The 21477-nt window shown below is 42.2% G+C and overlaps 1 protein-coding gene across 1 annotated transcript in view; it reads right to left on the reverse strand.

The window, feature by feature from the left end:
• Positions 1-1199: 1199 nt before the first annotated feature.
• The window catches only part of LOC117060754 (multiple PDZ domain protein-like), a 58052-nt gene continuing 37774 nt past the window's right edge, over positions 1200-21477 (reverse strand). The window contains 14 exon segments of the mRNA XM_033173273.1: positions 1200-1256; positions 1258-1344; positions 1346-1363; positions 2259-2382; positions 3324-3436; positions 6003-6107; positions 7565-7687; positions 10190-10233; positions 12251-12347; positions 13571-13657; positions 15135-15282; positions 18148-18341; positions 18750-18833; positions 20196-20341. Of these exon segments, the coding sequence (XP_033029164.1) occupies positions 1215-1256; positions 1258-1344; positions 1346-1363; positions 2259-2382; positions 3324-3436; positions 6003-6107; positions 7565-7687; positions 10190-10233; positions 12251-12347; positions 13571-13657; positions 15135-15282; positions 18148-18341; positions 18750-18833; positions 20196-20341 (1412 nt within the window). The 3' untranslated portion in view covers positions 1200-1214.

Genomic DNA, 21477 nt, shown 5'->3' on the forward strand with positions numbered 1-21477 from the left:
CTTGGCATTTCAAATTTCAGTGGTACCCTGTGCATCGCCCAAATACGGTATTCCCCCCCCCCTTCCATTGGAGTAATACTGGCATGCCTGCTCTGGCATCCTGAAAGCTCAATGCACAATATCAGTTGTCATACCCTTACAGCCACCTCTGCTAACAGCAATACAGTAAACCTTCCCATTTCTCTCTCTCTCTGCAACCATATACTGAATGCTTAATTTTTAAATTAATTTAGGGTTAGTAATTCCCATGATGTTAGGACATGTGTTTTATATGGAGAGTTTCTTATGGAGCTTTATTACAATCCATGACTTAAGAAATGAAATCTGGGGCGGGCATTAAATACTGAGAGCCCCATTTGGTTTTGTGGGACAAAATAAACAGCTACAGCACTGAAAAGCGATAGAGCTTCCCCTCCCCAAAGTCTATGCCTCTGATCCTGGGCAGCATTCCTATCACTGCCAGGGATTCCATAGGGAAGGAAGAGGAGTTGCACTGTATCTCTGCAACCTTTGCAACAGGCAGGCATTGCTAGCACATATCCCATTCAGTGATTGGCATTTTGCTACCATTTAAAAAAGGCCAGGGAGTCCAATCCAGTCTTATGATTCTCATGAATATCCAGCAAGCTTCCAACATGACCCTTTTAAAAGTGTGCTCCCTAGCCATATTATTGCAGAAAGGAACTTGTCTAAGTTTCACAGATGGACACACAGCTAAAGAACAGTGGTGAACTTAAATCAGACTGACTGATACACGGCCTTGAGAGGTCCCTTTGTTGTCAGAGGTCATGACTGGCTAGCTGATGTTTGGAAATTTAACATTGCCAAAGCCAAATATCACACATTTTCAGAGTTCCAGAACATACCCTCCCCTCCCCGCCCACAATCACACATCAAGTGTCTCATAATTACTTTATATTTTTCTCCTTTCATTGATTCCTCCCTGCCTCCATTTTGATTCTATTAGTGCTGCTCTCAAGTTCTCCTGCACTGTCCTATGCTACAGAAACCAACCTCTGTACCTTGACAGCAAGAAACTATTTCTACTGCGTATAAAAATAAGATCATTGTTGTTGTTGTGTTTTCCACCTATGATGTCAAACAATCTGGCAGCTGCAGTGAGCAAGAGAACGATATAAGCATTTCCATTCTCTTTGCTATGTGGAATGTGGACAGAGTAATTGTGCTGACCCAAATCTTCGGGGGAAGAGGGTTCAAGAGAGAACAGTCAGGGTCACCGTTCCTTTCGTTCTTTTGTAGAATAGCCACCGCTTCTTCGTGCGTGATCCCTTCCAAGCTCTGCCCATTGACAGCAATGATCTGATCCCCTCTCTTCAGTCGCCCATTCTTCTGCTGCAGCACCCTGAAATGACAAAGGAGCCAAGTACTGGTTTGTGCTTGCAGCTTACTGGTTTGTGCCTGCAGCTTACTGGTTTGTGCCTGCAGCAAGCTTATACAGCAATTAAAAAAAACACAAACACACACAGAAGTTGGGGTGACTGATTTTGCCTGACGGGTAAATTAGAAAAGATATAAATTGAAATACAAACTGTATTTCTGTATTTGAAATGTTAATTCTGAGTAAAGGTAAAGGTACCCTTGACCATTAGGTCCAGTCGCGGACGACTCTGGAGTTACGGCGCTCACCTCGCTTTAATGGCTGAGGGAGCCGACGTTTGTCCACAGACAGCTTCCAGGTCATGTGGCCAGCATGACTAAGCAGCTTCTGGCAAACCAGAGCAGCGCACGGAAATGCTGTTTACCTTCCCGCCGGAGTGGTACCTATTTATCTACTTGCACTTGATGTGCTTTCGAACTGCTAGGTGGGCAGGAGCTGGACTGAACAACGGGAGCTCACCCCATGGTGGGGTTTCGAACCGCCGACCTTCTGATCAGCAAGCCCTAGGCTCTGTGGTTTAGCGCCCTAATTCTGAGTAGTTGGAGTCATAAATTTAAAGTAGCATGGGGACAAGCAAAGGACAACCTTCACCCAGTTGTGGTTCCCCTTTATCACATACACAGCACAAAAGACAATGACCTATCACTATGCAATAGAACGAAATGACAACCCCCTCTCCCTTTCTTTCCTCCCAACTGCAAGAAGCCTATGACACTCATACCGAATGTGAACGAGCTGCGAAAAAACCTATATGAATTGAAAGTGGAGACGCTGTATGTACTTCTCCTTGTTTGTTTGGTAACACAAGAAAATATTCAGTACAAACTAATTAAAATAAAAATTTGATGTTGGCGCATACCTTTGCAAACACAGTCTTCACATAAATGGGCAGGTCTCCATGTGGACTTCCATACCCGCCTACGATGCTGAAGCCCAAGCCGTCGGGTCCCCGATCCAGAGTGATGGTTTTATACTGTGGAGGTCTGTAAGGCAAGAGGCGGAAAGGTGAAGTCCAGCAACAGCTACTCTGAACCAGGGATGGGAAAATCTTTTTGCTCCAAAGGTCACATGAAGAGGTGACTGGTTGGTCACGGGAACATATGCCGATGGACGGGACCATTTCCCCCCATTTATTTATTTATTTTTATTGATACACCAAAAAAGGGAAAAAATACAAATAAAAACAGTGATAAAGACAATATTAATTACAATCAATAAAGCAAAAAATGGTCCTTGAACTATAGACCCAACCTCCCGTCTATTCCTTATTCCAATTATATATTATTTGTTGCCAGTACTCATTTTTCTCATAGATAACTAATTATAGGTTTATCTTAGGTCTCATCTTTCTTAAAGCTACTACTGAAATTATTCAAATGCTGCGACAGTTTAAGCTGCTATAGTTGTTTTTCAAATAAACTTTGAAAACTTCCCATTTTGAGACAAAATCCTCTTTTGGTTTGTTCTTTATTTTTTCTGATAAGCTGTCTAACTCCACATATTCTGTTAGCTTTTGGATCCATTCATGAATAGAGGGGATTTCATCACTCTTCCGTTTTGTAGCGATAAGAAATCTTGCTGCCACTGTGGCATATATAAAAGATGCCTTTCATTTTTTTGCGGGATATCCAAATCTGTAATCCCCAGAAGATAAGCTTCTGGTTTTCTCTTAAAGGAAATCTTTATCATTTTTGTAATTCTAAGTGGATTCTCTCCCCCAAATGCCTGGATTTTCTTACATAGCCACCACATGTGATAGAAAGTGCCTAATTTGTCTCCACACCTCCAACCGTTGCTTGGGACGCTTTTGTACATCTTCGACAGTTTCCAAGCTGTTAGATACCATCGGTGTTGCATTTTTAGAAAATTCTCTCTTAATACACTCCCCCCCCATTAAGATACCAGTTTCAGCATAGCCACTCACCCCAAATCATCTTGAAATATGCTGTTTGTTGTTAGTCCAGCAAACGAAAGGCTAGATGTTGGTGGATCTTGCTGCTGGCTGGTTATGACACTGACATCTCCACCAGCTACAACCTGCAGGTTCAGTTTAAATATAAATGAAACGAGGACACAGATTATTACATGAAAACGGCATCATGTAAAGAAGCCCATGGTTGTTATGGCAGGCAAGAGAGTGGAGGATGTCAGAATCGGTGGAAGAGTTGCGCTTGTTATTTTCTCACTTGCTTCTGCTCCCTGCAAAATCCAAAGGATTGACCTCAGAGGGAGAAGCCTAAGGAGCTTGAGCACATCACCGGGAGTAGCGTGCAAGTCTCCACTTCAGGTGTTGATCAGGATCTGAGGCTTTTGTATGTGCTTGCAAGGACACTTTTAAGATGCAGATGGAAATATAAAGCACTTCCTAGGTGATTTACAAACACAGTAGCAGCATTACTGCTTCTGGTTCTCAAGCCAGACAAATGGTGCCTTGCTTTGGACACAGACAGGGACCATTCTTGTCAGAATGCACGAGATTTTGTAGCAGAAAATGTACTAAAACCAATGGGGCAGCATCATGATGATGATGATGATAAATTATACCCCGCCCCATCTGGCTGGGTTTCCCCAGCCACTCTGGGCAGCTCCCAACAGATTATTAAAAATACGATAAAACATCAAACATTAAAAACATCCCTAAACAGAGTTGCCTTCAGATATCTTCTAAAAGTCAGATAGTTGTTTATTTCCTTGACACCTGATGGGATGGCGTTCCACAGGGTGGGTGCCACTACCAAGAAGGCCCTCTGCCTGGCTGCCTGTAACCTCACTTCTCGCAGTGAGGGAAGAAGAAGAAGAAGAAGTTTGGATTTGATATCCCACTTTTCACTACCCGAAGGAGTCTCTAAGCGGCTAACATTCTCCTTTTCCTTCCTCCCCCACAACAACACTCTGTGAGGTGAGTGGGGCTGAGAGACTTCAAAAAAGTGTGACTAGCCCAAGGTCACCCAGCAGCTGCATGTGGAGGAGCGGAGACGCGAAACCGGTTCCCCAGATAATGAGTCTACCGCTCTTAACCACTACACCACAAAAGGCCCTCGGAGCTGGACCTCAGTGTCTGGGCTGAATGATGGGGGTGGAGTTTGCCTTCAGTTTCTGTGTCCTCCATTGTTTTTTTCTACCAAATGCACACAAAGAGCTGCATAATGTTTGATGCCACGCACACCTCACCAAATGCTTCCAATTATTGTTTTCTTTAATTCATACATGCTTGTTTCAGAGACAGATTTGCACCTGTGGTTCCACTCAGAACTCTTGAGAGCAATTGCTCTGTTAAGGCTCACAGATGCATTACCTAAAAACATGAGGGTCAGTTTGTGTTTGCGTGTTTTCCTTTGGAGCAAGCTTGGCTTTTTCCTCTTACCAACGTGATTTTCATTTCCTGTTTGGTCTCACCCGCATGCTTCAGACAGGTTAAATTTATTCAAGTGCTTTGCAAGTTTAACATTTCTTCAAGTGCCCTCTCCCTTAAAAAAAAAACAACTGATCAGGGTGCCAGTGTGGTGTAGTGGTTAAGAGTGGTAGACACATAATCTGGGGAACCGGGTTTGCGTCTCCGCTCCTCCACATGCAGCTGCTGGGTGACCTTGGGCTAGTCACACTTCTCTGAAGTCTCTCAGCCCCACTCACCTCACAGAGTGTTTGTTGTGGGAGAGGAAGGGAAAGGAGAATGTTAGCCGCTTTGAGACTCCTTCGGGTAGTGATAAAGCGGGATATCAAATCCAAACTCTTCTTCTTCTTCTTTAAGCTTGAAACACTTTTCCAGGATAGTACTGTGCTGGGAGGCAACTTTGCAACTGCCACAAAGGTAACTTATTAGGGCTGTGTGCAGCTTCTGTGGCTGCAAAGAGGAATAATGCATCTGCACTGAGCCTGATGCTTAGAGGTTGCGCATCTAACCCCAGCAGCTCACACCTAAGCACACCGATACATACACCCTAATGTCCAGTGCTTTATGTGGACACGTCCTAAAGCAAACAGGCCTGAATTTGGAAAGAACTGGAAAGTTTCCAAGTGTACCCATGGCTTTTGGACCATCTGATATCTTGAATGCCCGTGAAGATCCAATTATTGCTTGCATGTGTGACATAATGAAACTACCTGGGCTCCCATGGTTCAGAAAGTAGTATTTGTGCTTTGAAAGCTGTTTAGATTCCCCCTCCCCTCCTACTACCAGCCACACAGTGGACTCGGGAAACAGAAGTTCGCACAGTGGACTAGGTAAAAAGCTATTCCCTTTAATAGGGAATCGCTCGCCTGTTTGTTCATCCATGCGATCATCTGCTAAACACCTTCAGTTATGCTTCCAGGTCTCCCCTATGCAGACCATTGCCTATAATTGCAGCCCGAAGCTGTTTCAGGAAACACGTTGATTACAAACTGTGTGAAAAAACAACAACAAAACATTGTGGCTACTAACCGTTCATCAAAATGTATAAACCATTCCATGGACAAAATATATTAAATTATAGCTACTGGAAGCTAAATTCTCCTCAGACCCTCGAAGGCTATGATTTCTGTCCTTGAAAACAAAGTTTGAATAAATGTTCTGAATAGCTCTGCAGGTAATCTTTATTTTTGTCTCTCTTCTTTTTTTTTATACCTGTATTTCAATAGTGCCAGAAGCATTTTTTAACAAGCTGACAGCCTGAGAATGAGTCATTCCTTCGGTTGGTGTTCCACAAATGCTAACGATCCTATCCCCTACCTGGAATATAAAAGAGGGAAGGGTGGGGGAAGAGAAGTCAGATGTCAATGATATCAAGTCGGCCTCTTGAAAGTTACTGGGTAAGTAGGACTTTTAACAACCCCCTTCCCATTTCAAGGCAGGTTTGAAACTGCTTGCCTAAGTATGTAGTACAGATCACCACAGATAAAATAAAAATAAAAAAAAATCCTTCCAGTAACACCTAGACACCAACTAAGTTTGTTCTTGATATGAGCTTTCATGTGCATGCACACTTCTTATATATATATTGTTTTGACTATGGCAGATGAACACGGCTACCCACCACAGATACACATTCTGCATTGCCAAGTGCCTGCTGCAGGACTGCAGCTGGGAAAAACGCTTCAGGTCTGTAGCATTAAAAATAAGTTACAGGTAGGTAGCTGTGTTGGTTTGCCATAGTCAAAACAAACAAACAAACAAAATAATTCCTTCCAGTAGCACCTTAGAGACCAACTAAGTTTGTTCTTGGTATGAGCTTTTGTGTGCATGCACACTTCTTCAGATACACTGAAACACGATGGGGGGAAGTCAGGAGATTTACAATAATCTCGATATGTGGATTCTGTATGATATTTTGATGTATGTTTATTTTCTTTTTTCTTTCTTTCTTTTTGAAAATCATATGGAGTATAACATAAGATCTGGCCACAAGCCAGGTGTTTGTGTGTTCACAGAGTAAATCCAGAAAGGCTCCCATCCCTTGGGAGCCTATTTCAGTGTCTGCACCATGAAAAACTGCTGCTTTGGCACAAACGGCCATCCATGCAGAAGACTTCTGAGGCAAAAGCCCTTCTCTAGCAACTTCCCTGAATGCGGCCTGTCAAAACCGTGCTTGTGGAAACAAATGGCATACTAGCAGCTGGTGTGCGTAAACAAAATTGAGTTGGGGAGCGTGCTTGTGAGGGTGTGGCAGAATCAAGTTGGGGAGTTGACCTGAGGTAGACCCACCTCTGTTCTGCTTGCACCATCAAGCACGCCTGCTTTAATTTTCACCCATCCATGCAGTGTCTTTAAGATTTCTGAGTCAACCAAGTGGGAGTTGTTCACAGGTTTTTAAGCGAAGCCTTACTGCAGTCAACACCATCCCTTCCGAGATGTTCAATGTGCTCTGCAACTAGGGTAGTTTCAATGGGGGAATGGGTCAAGAATAAGAAAGGACCCCGCCTTCTTCCTTTGAAGTGAGTTGAAGGAGTCTATTGCCTCTCTGGAATTTGCTGAACCATTTGCTAGACACACACACACCCCACCTATTTGTCAACCACTTTAACTTATGAAAGCCAGTCTTTTTAACTATTATACATAAACCAATAAACAGAAACAGAATGGCCTACATGCCAAGAAGTCGTTTCCTTCTGTGGTTAACATGAGGGTGAAGTTGTTACCTTGAAGCTGGATCATTTCATTTTCAAGGTTTCGTTTTACTCTTTTCTTACCCTCAATTTCTGAGTTTGAGCTGCGACTCCATTAGGATGCATCATGGCTATAAAAATCGGAACGTCTCCAAGAGGGCTTCCGACGCCACCAGCGATACTAACTCCCAAGGAATCTGAAGGGCCCTGTTACACACAAAGTCAACAACATGAACAAAAAAAAAACTGTTATTATTCAACACACGCATTGTTTTGTGCAAGTTCTAAAATCAGAGCTGACAATCACTGTGGGACCACAACTCCCTTCATCCCCATCTATGGCCAAAGGCTTCCCATCTAAACTTCCACCTATTATTATTATTATTATTATTATTATTATATTATTCTGCCCATCTGACTGGGCTGCCCCAAGCACAATGGGCTGCTTCAAACAGCTTCACATAAGACAGAGAAACTTCATTTGAATTAGACACTAGCCATAGCAATAAAATAAAATACAATATACTGAGGATAAAGCTAAATGCTTAGCTATATGAAATACGTTCTAGAGGTTTACATCAATACAAATGACAGAACTGATACATAATCCTTTAGCCACAGATAAGGCATGTGAAGCAACAGGCTTTCTTTTGATTAAAAAAAAACCAAACCTGAGCAATGTTAGAAAGTTAATCAAAGAATATATCTTAATTGTCCCTGCTAACTTTTTTGCAGTTTTTGCAGTCACCTGGTTATCTTGATAACAGATTAAAAACTCCCCTATACAGGGCTGCCTTCAGATGTCTTCTAAGTGTCATATAATGTTTATTTCCTTGACATCTGACAGGAGGGCGGGCGCCACTACTGAGAAGGCCCTCTTCTCGCAGTGGGGGAACTGCCAAAAGGCCCTCGGAGCTGGACCTCAGTGTCCAGGCTGAATGATTGGGGGGGGGGTGGAGACGCTCCAAAGATATACAGTAAGCATCAAAACTTTGAATTGGCTTGATTCAGCCATGTTAGCATTTCATTGTTATCTTCGTTCTATTCCTACTGCCCTAATTCTTTGTAACCAATCCAATGAATCCCAGTCTACTGTATAAACAAACATACCACATTGATCAGGACACTGTTATCTGCAATAAAAGGGTAAAGGTAAAGGGACCCCTGACCATTAGGTCCATTCGTGTCTGACTCTGGGGCTGCGGCGCTCATTTCTCATTACTGGCCGAGGGAGCCAGCATACAGCTTCCGGGTCATGTGGCTAGCATGACTAAGCCGCTTCTGGCGAACCAGAGAAGCGCACGAAATACCGTTTACCTTCCCCGCCAGAGCGGTACCTATTATCTACTTGCACTTTGACGTGCTTTCGAACTGCTAGGTTGGCAGGAGCTGGGACCGAGTAACGGGAGCTCACCCCGTCATGGGGATTCGAACCGCCGACCTTCTGATCAGCAAGCCCTAGGCTCTGTGGTTTAACTCACAGCACCACCCGCATCCCACAGCACCATTGTTATCTGCAATACCAGTGGGTGTTTTGTTTTTTTAATGTGGAAGTAAAAATGCAACAGCTATATAAAGAAAGCCAAGCTCCCTCTAGTGCTTCTTTGCAAGTACAACGTCCAATCTCTGAGCCTGCTGAGGGGGAATAGCATGGCAGTCTGTGAATCTTGCACTTTGTTTAATGCTGCCTTTAGCATTAAGTATTTAATGGCTACAACTTTGCACAGTCTAATAGGCTTGTTTTCTGTGAGGAATTTTCGCTGCTGCAACTGTATCCCACATCTTCTGTAGGAGCTCAACTTGGTGCTTTATTAGCCATTGTATTCAGCTCAAGGATTTTAACGTCAGCATCCCAAGGCCCAGATGGCGTGGGGCCACATTATCTGAGCAGCTGCGTCTTCCTGCATGTCTCATAGCAACTGCATTGCAAAGCAAGCATTCTTGTCAGTTGAAGTTTCCACAATGGAGAGCATCACTCGTCCAGTTTTATTCCTCTTCATGTTTTTTTTTTTTTTTTTTTTTTTTTTTTTTTGCAGTTTAAAACCTTTATTTCAAAGTGAATCGCAGGAAGCGGATTTTGAACACAGCTCTTGCACCTACTTTGTTCCATTCCTGTTAATGCAGCTCAGTGTTTGTCTGTGTTTTGAAATGATCTGAAGATTCCTGACGAAGACCAGGGATAGGAAAAGCTTTGTAAATAGCTGTGCATGCCCAAGCGAGATTTCGGCTTGTGCTTCTTCCATGGCACGTCCATGTCCATGCCATGTGGCAAATTGTTTCTAGAACGGAAGGTGCTTACAAAGGCAGCTTGTAACATGGCATGGGAGGAAGGGGTCTGGGATTCTTTTAAAGTAGGAAAGCAACAAAACCAATCTGCCCACTGGGCATGCCTCAGCTTTTCAGAATGCCAGCAGGAGCTCTCTGGTTTCCAACCAAAAAGCACGATATAAATTTGTATTGCAAATGACGGTATGTTTGTAAAACGAAGATACACAAAACATTTTGAAGATTCAGATTCTGCAATTCCCAAGTAAATAAGACTACTGATATATGTGTGAAAAAACAAAACTAAAATAATAAATAAATAGAATGCAGTCCAAATCTTCCATTGAGCAGAATAGCTAAATTGGTGCATGATGCAATCCTGCATCTATTCAAGTTAGTAATCAGCTCTCCTTAATTTTACACCAGCTTCTAGGTTCTACATACCTTTTTTATTTCAACTGTTCTTAATCCTTGTATTTCAGATGCTACTGTTAAAAAGGAAAACAGCACTGTTATCACTGGTGTTTTCCACTTCAAAGCGTTATTTTTCATGCACTCCAGAACAATTTATTTTTATCACTGTAACAGGTGACATTGTTTTCAAAGCAGTTTAAGCAACCTGGTAGTGCTAGTCTCTAGGTTTGCTTGTTTACTTAAAAGCCCACAAAAATAGATAAAATCTTCCTTAAGCACATCTCCCTCTTTCCTTCACGACATTTGTTTGGTCGTTAAGCTGCCGCTGGAAAGTGAGGTTTATGTGCCAAATCAGAGGCAATGGGGAAATTGCTTGATTTCTCTCTCCCCCCTGCCCCCATTTGTTATGTGCAAATGCCTTTAGATACCTATTACGTCCATAAATTACCATATAGCATATATTCAACACAAAAAAACAGTGACAATTTGTTGTTGACAAAGGACAGCTGGACATATAAAGGGCCCCATTACCTTCAGTAGCTTAGGGCCTCATCAAACCGAAATCTGGCCCTGGGTCTACTGGTATATTTCTGTGTGATCTGCAATACATCTGCAAAGTGTTCTGACAGCAAATTGTTTAGCAAGAGTAGAAAAAGACTCTTGCCCCATTATAGTGATGAAATGGAAAAAGAGGCGGGGGTGGTGGTAATAACCAAGAGTAGACTTTTCTGTAGAAGGACTGTGAGCTCCATTCACTTCTGTGACTTTAAAAAATACTAATAAAGGACTCCGAATTATTTGATTTTGTGCCTTTTTCACAGTCTCTGGTTGGTATATCTGGCAGTTCTAGTCAAAAACAAAGTAGATCGAAATCTGCCCCATCATCCCTGGCTTAAACATTTCATTCCTAGAGGACAATTTTAATCAATGGCCAATAAACAAGAGCACAGTTTTGTCTTGTCTTGTTTTGTTTATTTCTGAAGTCATTGAGGTTTTGTCATGAAAATCACTTTCAGCCCCAGTGCACGAAATCTTTTTATATGTATACTTTCAATCGATAAGATAGTTTGTTATATTTTCATACAATAATGAAATATCATCAACTGTTATCTGAATTGCATGGAGGCAAAATAAATGGAAGGAAAGAAATACCACCAAAACAATACTGAGGGTTACTAAATTACCCACAGTAATGCATATATATAGAATCCCGTACTTTCAAATTCCAATACAGTATGACAATGCCCCATTTCTCAATCAATCAGTTTTATTTTTGTTTACCTTCTCTGACTGGCCAAGATGGTTAATTTTATCTCATATATAAATTATCCCACATTCTTAGGAAATAATCTGATATAAATAGATTTATCTTTATTTTTCAAGTTCTGCCTTCTAATGGAAATTCCTACTGTTATTAAAAGGTGAGTAATAATTACTTATAGAATCATAGAATCATAGAGTTGGAAGAGACCACAAGGGCCATCCAGTCCAACCCCCTGCCAAGCAGGAAACACCATCAAGGCATTCCTGACAGATGGCTGTCAAGCCTCTGCTTAAAGACCTCCAAAGAAGGAGACTCCACCACACTCCTTGGCAGCAAATTCCACTGTCGAACAGCTCTTACTGTCAGGAAGTTCTTCCTAATGTTTAGGTGGAATCTTCTTTCTTGTAGTTTATTCTTCCACTGGAACTACTGGATTTCACAGACACAAGCACCATTAAGGGATCTAATGGGAAGTCATAGCTTGACATTGCCTGCACACAGCTGGCGACTATTTTAGGAGCATCTAATTGACATGCGATTGCCAACACACAGGTGCTTTTGGACCCGGAAGAGGGAGGAATGAGGGTGGGAAAGGGGGCATAACAGGCTTTGACCCAGAACACAACCCCTGTGGAAATGGAGAGTTGCCTGTGCACTCAGGAATCAACTCTCAATATTTTTTTAAATCTTAGAACATGACCAATACACATGAGCATAAAAGCACAAAATGCTGTGTGATTGTTGGGAGAACAGCATGTATCTAACAGCACAGAAATAAGTGAGAAGATATTAGTTGCAAAATTTGAACAGCAGCAGCTGAAACTTACAGGAGTTCTTCTTCAGAGTACTTTCGTAACTTTCTGGTGGGTTGGATCCAGAACCTGGGAAACTGAATGATGACAGGCTGCCGCTTCCCTCGCTGACCTTAAAGAGTTACACCACTGAGAATTACTAGAATTCCTTAAGTCCAGTTTTCTTTCTACATCAACAATGGCATGTTCCGATTATCATATTCCAGCTTAATAACCCAAAATACCAACAAGCTTCGTGCAACCACAATCAGCCAGGTCACTCCTCTCTTCATACAAGCCAGGATATGAAGGCAAGGTTTAAAGTTTGTTTAATATCCTGATTTCTTTGGAAGCCATTAACCACAGTTTCCTTGTTAGGATGCAACAGGAAACTATAGCTAACCGGTTTCCTGGCTTTCTTGCAGAAGAAGGAGCAAAGTGGCTGCATAGTAGCTTGTTCATAACTTGGCTCACTAAGCTGATATTTTATCATCCAAGTACAACTACTGTCTCATATTTCTGTTGTATTTCGTAAGTAATATTTTACTTGGACCATGTCTGCCAGTTGTGCTCAAGGACATGGTCCCCATAGGAGTGAAAGTACAAATACGAATGGCAAACTTAATTGTTTGTAGCATATTAGAGCAGTCAGAGCAAGAGCTTGGCAGAGTATCTTGTTTGGCATAAAAAATACTGTGTACCAGTAGAAGGAAGCACTTTTCTGGAGGGAAAGAACCCTCCAAATATGTGAGATATTGTATTCTCTTTCCCTGCTAAATCAGACTTCTCAGCAGCTATCTTGAATTGAGATGTAGCCAAGTTACTCAGAGAGAAAGACAACGGTCAATTCTGTTCCCTGTGCACAGCAACCAATCAAGCATGCACAGCCCTCCTACAGATGTAGTACATCTGCTAACAGTGAGAAGAGGGGTTAGCGCCAGAACATCCCTGCAGGCACAACATAGTACATGGGAGGAGACAGAGAGGAGGGGAGGGGGACTAGATCATACCCCCAAATGTTTAGTTGTGACAGCAAAAATCATACAGTTAAATGCCAACTTGATTTTCAGTACATTTGTAGATGTGCCTTGCCTTACACAGCACTGGGAACAGGGCTGCGATACACAGCAGCTTTGAGGATCTAAGCTGTTAAAAAAAAAAAGGTAGAATAAACCCAATATGGATATGGGTACATAAAACTGCCTTTTATGTACTTGGCTTGGAGTTTATTCATCTCTGATCAGCCTCTACAGAAAAATCACTGCCACTGCGAAATCAATTCCCTTTTATTTGCTTATATAATTTTAACAATGCTTGTGATGGTTCCAAATGAAGCCAATGCAAGCAATTACAAACCTGGCTGCTCTGAGACGTTCTCCTCTCCGAATGGAATGGGCCTGCCTTTATTCTTCCAACTTCTAGTCTGACTGTACCTAATGAGCACTAGAGAGCAGGCATTATTTGTAAGACACAGATTCCTTAACCCAGAGTATAATGATGTAAAGGCATATCTTAGTTAAAGGAAGACCAAGGGCCATTTCACACAAGTCTTAGCCGAACCTTCTACAAGTGTTGTCCATCGTGTGATTACACACGTGCTGAGAAATTGCATGGAACTTGTCTAAAATCACAAAGGAGCATATAGATTGCACATTGTCCATGCCTGCCAGTTGGTTCAACAAGGAGCTCCCTACAGAAGCAATCGCATAATAAGGATGGTACATTGGCTGTATTTCACAGCCAGCTATGCCCATTAACAAATAACTGTTTGGACAACCAAGGTAACAAAATTACACTTCGAGTGCTCTTCTCTAACTGCAACATCGAATGGCATGTGAGAAGAATCAATTCTTTGGAGTGCCAAAATACACAAGAGAATGGAGAAGTGTTCACCAAATAAGGAATGCGACTCGAAACCTGTTTTGGAAAACCAAGCAAAACCACCTTCAGCCATTCCAGGCTTTGCTTCTGTACATTCCAAGTCCAACAAAAGTTTGCATTAGCCAACACTCAGCAAGGACATCCACTATTGATGTCTTCAGTGATCCCAACGTTAAGTGGCTCAACTTAGCCCTTCTAACATCTAGCTAGCATTTCTTTTTCTGCCCAGAGTATCACATAGCACAGCGTAAAGGCCCCCCCTTTTTCACCCCCATCTACGAAAAAGCCACAGCAACATGATGCTTGCAAGTTGCTTCAAAGCACAACGTATAATCCTGACTTTGACAAGTAGGAGCGATAAGGGAACTTCATTTAAAAACAGTAGCTTTTGTTTCCACTGCTGGCTGTGCACTGCAGTGCTAAATCAGAAGTAGCAGCATATTTTAATCCCCCCGGAACAAGTGAATATCTTTTAATCCCCAGTCTGTCAGTTCTGTATGTGCTGAACGCAACGATGAAAGCGTGGTGGGTGGGTGTGAAAACGTATCTAAAAGGAACTTAGCCCTTTCATTTGCTTTACAAATATGGAATGTTAAAAAATGCCAACCTTAGCGTCCCTTAAGAAAATACCAGAAGAGACCGGGAATGATCAGTAGGGGGTGGCCTCCCAGCAGCAGAGTCACTCACACTTAAAGGAATGGTGGCGGGGAGGCCAATACCCTCCCACCAATGTGCGGGTGTAGTGCCAACCTCCCCATCACCCTCTCCCCCAGGAAGTAGCAGCGACTCCACTTCCAGGAGGCCCTGGTGCACAGTGACAACCTCTCCTCACCAACCCCTCCTGCACAAGACTTGTCCCTAGAATTACGAGGAAGTCCCTGTTACATCAGGCAAGAGGCCCATCAAATACCTACGGGAAGTCCGCAAGCCAGACGGGAGTGCAACTGCACTATTCCCGTTTGCGAGTCTCGTTTTGGAAAAAGAGAGGACCCAGTATCCATTTATGCAGTTATGTTTTTCTCTGTCGTTCTGCCATTACCTTCAACAAAGCGGCCACTGCTTCCTGGTTAGCATTTCGAACATCTTCCCCGTTCACCATTAATATCTGGTCTCCCTGCATCAGTCTCCCATCCAGATCTGCTATGCCTCCTTTGACAATGTCTGACACAAACACTCCAGTGTCGTTCCTGAAAACAAAATAATGGAAGTATATTTTGTTGTGTTTCTTTATTTAAAACATTATATATTGCCCTTCAAGAAGACATTTCCAAGGTGGTTTACTATGAATTTATGATGAATGTATTTATTACAGAGTTACCCGGTGAAGAACGAGCTTTTAAAAGCAATGATCAAACAAGAATTTTGGTGGGTAACATGAGATTTCAGCACTTTCTTACATACACATACAACCTAACAGGATGGATGATTCTCATATGCAGATCTTACAGCAGAATATGATGTCCTGGTAAATAAGGGAGACCAAGGTACTGTAACAATGCCATAGACACAATTGCTCCTTATGCCAAATATGAATTTATTTCTGCAGTCATAAAGTGTGGAAACTAAGAATGACATGCTAAATTTAGTAAGAATGGTTTGTGTATGTCAGCAGATGGGACTAGTGGGCCAGATTCCCTGGCAGGCCAAGTCTGACGGGTAGAAAGGGTTGTCTACCTGTCAATCATCTGATGTCACAGTGACATCAGGTGATACTGTGCTCCTTATTGTTGGGACTTACATTGTCTGAAAGGCTTTTGGGTTGTTGTTGTTTTTTTGCAAAGGGGGTTCACACAGCCTTCACTGGTGGCTCAAACAAGAACCATCTTGGCAGTGAGTCCTGGAAGACCTGCTCCCTGCCTTGGAGGCCTTTTCCAACCTGGGCAGGAGGGTATGGCTCTGACTGACTCCAACTACAAAAGCTGAGGCTGCTTAACAGACTCTAGGGCCAGGGTGTTGTTTGGAGGTTTTTCCAGTGGGGTTATTGAGGATGGTTTGAACTGTGGAAGGGCAGCATGCAAATAAAATTGTGTGTGTGTGTGTGTGTGTGAGAGAGAGAGAGTCAGGGGGTGGGAGGCTGTCTAAAAGTGCTTTGCCAAGGCGGCTGTTTTTCTTCCTTCCTGATCACTTAATTGAGAGAGGGGTGCCAGCTGATGGGCGAGTGAGAGCATGCCTTGCTCCAGCGGAGAAACAGTTGTGAGCCCACTTTTAAGCCTTACACACCCACGCCAGATGTCCTGTATGAAGTCAAACGGGCCAAACTGAGAGGTTTGGTGGCTACTACTGGCCAGCAAGTCGGGGCTTCCCCACCCCTGGTGCATGTAAAAACGTTATGTTCTGGTGGTTACATTTGTGTTAAGAGACTTAGGAGTAATTTTAAAATGCATCTATCAATAGCTTCTTTTTTTCTCGGGGGGTGCTGAAGAAAAGGATCTTTTTTGTCTTTTTTGAGCCCGGTTTCGCGGGGAAGGGCGGGGTATAAATATAATTTATTATTATTATTATTATTATTATTATTATTATTATTATTATTATTATTATTATTACTATTATTATTATTTTTGTCTTGCCCTTTTCTCAGCAACGTCGCTATCTAGTTGAACAAGGAAGCTTAGAGAGTTAATAGCAGATGCAGTCCCAAAGGGGACATTTCCTCACCCCTAAGCAGTGAGGGCAGAAAGCTCTTATTTTAGTTGTGCAAATGAGGAAGTGAAGCTGACTTGCAGCATGGCTAAGCAAGAGGTGAGGTCTGCGTTGAAACCATATCTCTGTTGGGTGTTATATTGCAGGGGTGGCCAACTCCCAAGAGACTGCGATCTACTCACGGAGTTAAAAACTGGCAGTGATCTACCCCCTTTTGGGGGGTTCAGGTCAAAGAGTTGTTGAGCTTTTTTTTAGGAATGAGGAAGGAACATTTTGGGGGTGTTCGGGTCAAAGTTATTGAGGTTTTTTTTCAGGGAGGAGGTAAAATGTTGAGCTTTTTATGGGACCCACAGTTGTTCAGCTTCTTTGGGGGGAGCCAGTGATCTACCACAGACGTCCAGTGATCTACCGGTAGATCACGATCTACCTGTTTGACATGCCTGTTATATTGAATTGGACAAAGTGAATATTGTATTTATACAGCGGACGGATGAAGAATCAGAAGTTCTTTATTTCCTGAATCTTATTTTGCTATCTTTTCTCTTTTAACCTGTTTTCTACTCTATCTATCTATCTATCTATCTATCTATCTATCTATCTATCCATCTATCCATCTATCTGTCTATCATCTATCTATCTCTATTTCTCTCCCCCCCCTTTGGTGTTTTTATTGTATCTAGATCTTGGTTTGTGTGAAAAAAGCGGGGGGGGGGAGAGAAAGAGAGAGAGAGATTAAGCTTTGTATTTTTCTCTATAAACCTTAATATAATTTATTTCCAAAAAATAAATAAAGGTATTTCACATTTCCAAAAAGGAAGGAAGGAAGGAAGGAAGGAAGGAAGGAAGGGAGATAAACTTTATCTTCCTGGTCAAAGCTGAATTCACTAACAACATTAATGAGAGAAGGTGAAATAAGAATTGCCTCACTTAGAGTTACGTTCAGAAACTAAGGGAGGCGATTCTTTCTTCACTTTCTCTCAGATATGTTGTCTCCACATTAGCTTGCACACAAACAGGGCCAGATTTAGGTTTGATGAGGCCCTAAGCTACTGAAGGTAATGGGGCTCTTTATTTGTCCAGCTGTCCTTTCTCAACAACAAATTGTCGCTGTTTTTGTGTTGAATATATGCTATATGGTAATTTATGGACCTAACAGGTATCTAAAGGCATTTGCACATAACAAATAGGAGCCTGCACAACACAAAACGCTGTTGCTGTATGCAGGTTTTATTTTATTTGTTTTCTATCTAATATTTTGGAAATGTACATCCAGGGGTTTTTTCCCTTTAAATTTTTTTGGGGGGACCCCAAAACAGTGGGGCCCTAAGCTATAGCTTGTTTAGCTAATATGGAAATCCAGCACTGCACGCAAAGACCAAAAATACTTCCAGAATCTCTCTCTGTGTACCCACCTCTTCCCAACAATACTTAATCCAAGGCCTTTGCCTGGCTTCTTCTGTAGCTCTATACTGAGCACATCATACATGTCTTCTTCCTTATACTGGGCTTCGTCCCTGTAGACGGTGAGGCGGACTTTCTGAGGCGTCTGCCTGAGAACGTTTATGGCCTCGTCGTGCGTTGCGTTCCTTAGGTCGATTCCGTTCACCTGGGATTCAATTGTATGGCAAGTGTCAGAAGAAGAGTTTGAAGAGTTTGGATTTGATATCCCGCTTTTCACTACCCGAAGGAGTTTCAAAGCGGCTAACATTCTCCTTTCCCTTCCTCCCCCACAACAAACACTCTGTGAGGTGAGTGGGGCTGAGAGACTTCAAAGAAATGTGACTAGCCCAAGGTCACCCAGCAGCTGCATGTGGAGGAGCGGAGACGCGAACCCGGTTCCCCAGATTACGAGTATACCACTCTTAACCACTACACCACACTGGCTCACACTGTGGTCAGAAGCATATAGGCCCCCCTCTAGTCCACTCCTGCCTTTCTCCTCCCTCCCCCCCGCCACTCCCACTTTCAGAAGTATGCAACGTAAGGATGGTTTGTACATTGCACAATGCTGTACCTCCAAGATTTGATCGCCAGCCCAGAGCCTTCCATCTTTGGACGCTGCTCCTTCTTCATACACTTCATGGATAATAATTGCGCCCTGCGGATTTAAAAAGCAAAATATAAAAATTCACCGATGTTGCTAGACCTTTTTGTTCGTCATGCAGTTCAACTATTTTGAGCCTAAGAAAAGAATAAAAGGGTTTTGTGGAGATCTCAAAGGAATACAGATGAATCAAATTTTACTAAGGAATGGGGGAAATATATAATGTATCTGAAAAATTATTGTAAAGAACTGCACACTTTAGTAGGTTTGACAGAAATCTTTTGTTAAAAAACTGAATTATGGACTGATTAAGGATTTATAACAGTTGGAATTATTGAGAAGATGCAGACGGAAAATAATAACATAAGGAACTACAAAGGGGATACATTGTTTGTATTCTATCCTTTTTGGGGGGGTCTTTTTTTGTTTGTTAGCGGTTGTAAAATTGAAAATGCACACACACACACACACAAAGTAATACAGATGAATAGTGGTGCCTAGAATAAATTCTGGTACAAAAGTAAAAAATGTATTTAAAGAAGTTTTCATTTGCTGTCCTGATGAAAATGTGTGGTCAAGAAAAACGAAGAGAGGGAAAGCACAAATGTTTGTGTGTGAGAGTGAGTGAGTGAGAGAAATTTCAATGGTGCACGGAAATAAAGATTGCATTTACATAACACATTTCAAAGCACCCTTCTTCAGGAGCACTAATTAGAACAGCAACATTTCACACTTCAGAAAAAAAAAAGTTAAAACGCTTATAAAACATAGTAAGGACTAAACCCATTATTTAAAATATATTTTACGTGGCAAGTGGCAACAAATACATTTAACAACTTTGCAACACTTGTACAGATGCTAAAAATCATGTGTGTGTGTGTGTGTGTGTGTGTGTGTACACACACAAACACATACATACATATACATACACACACAAACAGAAGGGGGGGAACCCCTGCCTAGTGCAATTATCGACATAAATTTTATTCCCCAACTTAGAGATAAATTGTTTCCATCCATTTATTTGAGTCGCATTATATACTGCATTTCCCCGTGTATAACGCCCCCTTGTATATGACGTCTCCTATTTTTGGGGACTCCAAATTAAGAAAATGGGGGGAGATTGCCCAGAGTTGTTGAGCTTTTTTAGGGGGAGAGGGTTTGCCGAAATTCACTCAACCACCAGACCTCCAAAAACACGCCAAATAGCTGCTAACAATCTCTGGCTTTCGTCAGCCACCAATCCCACACCCCCGCTTTTCACTATCCTTGTATAAGACGAGCCCCAACTTTTAACATGATTTTTATAGATAAAACCCTAGTCTTATGCATGGAAAAGTATGGTATGTCAAAGAAAGAAGCATTTTCCTTCTTAGGAACTTTAGCTTGGGGTTATGAAAGGCATTCGTTACAAACCAGCAAAGTATCGGCTCCTCCTACTATGCTCAAGCCAAGACCGGTACGTCCCTTGGAGATATCGATTGTCGTTTCACAACCCGGGATGATTGGGCATGTAGCTGGGTCAGATATCAATGTGGCTGGAGTTGAGGACCTGCTTGTGTCTAGAAACAGAAAATTGACTAGTTATAGCTATAGCTGCTCTTCTCCTTAAAAATCATTGTCTACTATGGACTTTATCCTTTTATTCATTAAGGTGAAGAAGGCTTTTGTTGTCCATCCCCTCCAAACAAATACCCACATATACGGTTTGCCTCAATGCACATAAGAAAATCTGTGATGAGCTCCAGCCCCAAGAAACAGATGCCACCTCAATTCTTGCATGCTTTTTTCTCTCCTGCAAAGTCTGAAATCTCTCAGAAATACAAAGTTATGTTTACAGCTTATCTGAGAGGAACCATCTCTGCTCACACACACATTTGGCTGGATACATCAATGTTGAAAAAAAGTAAAAAATGGGATGGTTTTAGATGTTGTTTAGATGTCTGCCACTCCCACTTTGGCTGAGGGTAAATCATATTTTGTTTGTAGGGTCTTTAACTACTTTATTCAACTGTTTTTGGCCAAGGATCAGCTAGTGTATGCTTTTGTTTTGTTTTTTAAAAGGCAACCTATAATTTTCTCTTATTTTCCCATTCCTTAATAAAAGGTAAAGGTAAAGGGACCCCTGAATATTAGGTCCAGTCGTGGATGACTCTGGGGTTGTGGCGCTCATCTCGCTTTACTGGCCGAGGGAGCCAGCGTACAAATTCCAGGTCATGTGGCCAGCTTGACTAAGCCGCTTCTGGCAAACCAGAGCAGCACACGGAAAAGCCGTTTACCTTCCCGCCAGAGCGGTACCTATTTATCTACTTGCACTTTGACGTGCTTTCAAACTGCTAGGTTGGCAGGAGCTGGGACCGAGCAATGGGAGCTCACTCCGTTGCGGGGATTCGAACCGCCGACCTTCTGATCAGCAAGCCCTAGGTTCTGTGGTTTAACCCACAGTTCCACCCGTGTCCTTAATAGACTACTTAAATTGGATTTCTGCATTGATCTAGTCATGCCTGCTCATTCAACCAGCTTGGACTCATGCCATAGTTTGGTGAAGTGAAGGGCACTAAAATCACAGAGTTACGTCCAGCTGATGATAAGTAAACTTCCCTACTTGGATGAAATCTAATAATTTTTAAGTGCGTTTGGCTTGCTTGGCAAAATCACAGGTATGCAGCTTCCCGAATAATAATAATGATGTCACAAA

This window comes from Lacerta agilis, chromosome 16, assembly GCF_009819535.1.
Source record: "Lacerta agilis isolate rLacAgi1 chromosome 16, rLacAgi1.pri, whole genome shotgun sequence".
In the NCBI taxonomy this organism is placed as follows: domain Eukaryota; kingdom Metazoa; phylum Chordata; class Lepidosauria; order Squamata; family Lacertidae; genus Lacerta; species Lacerta agilis.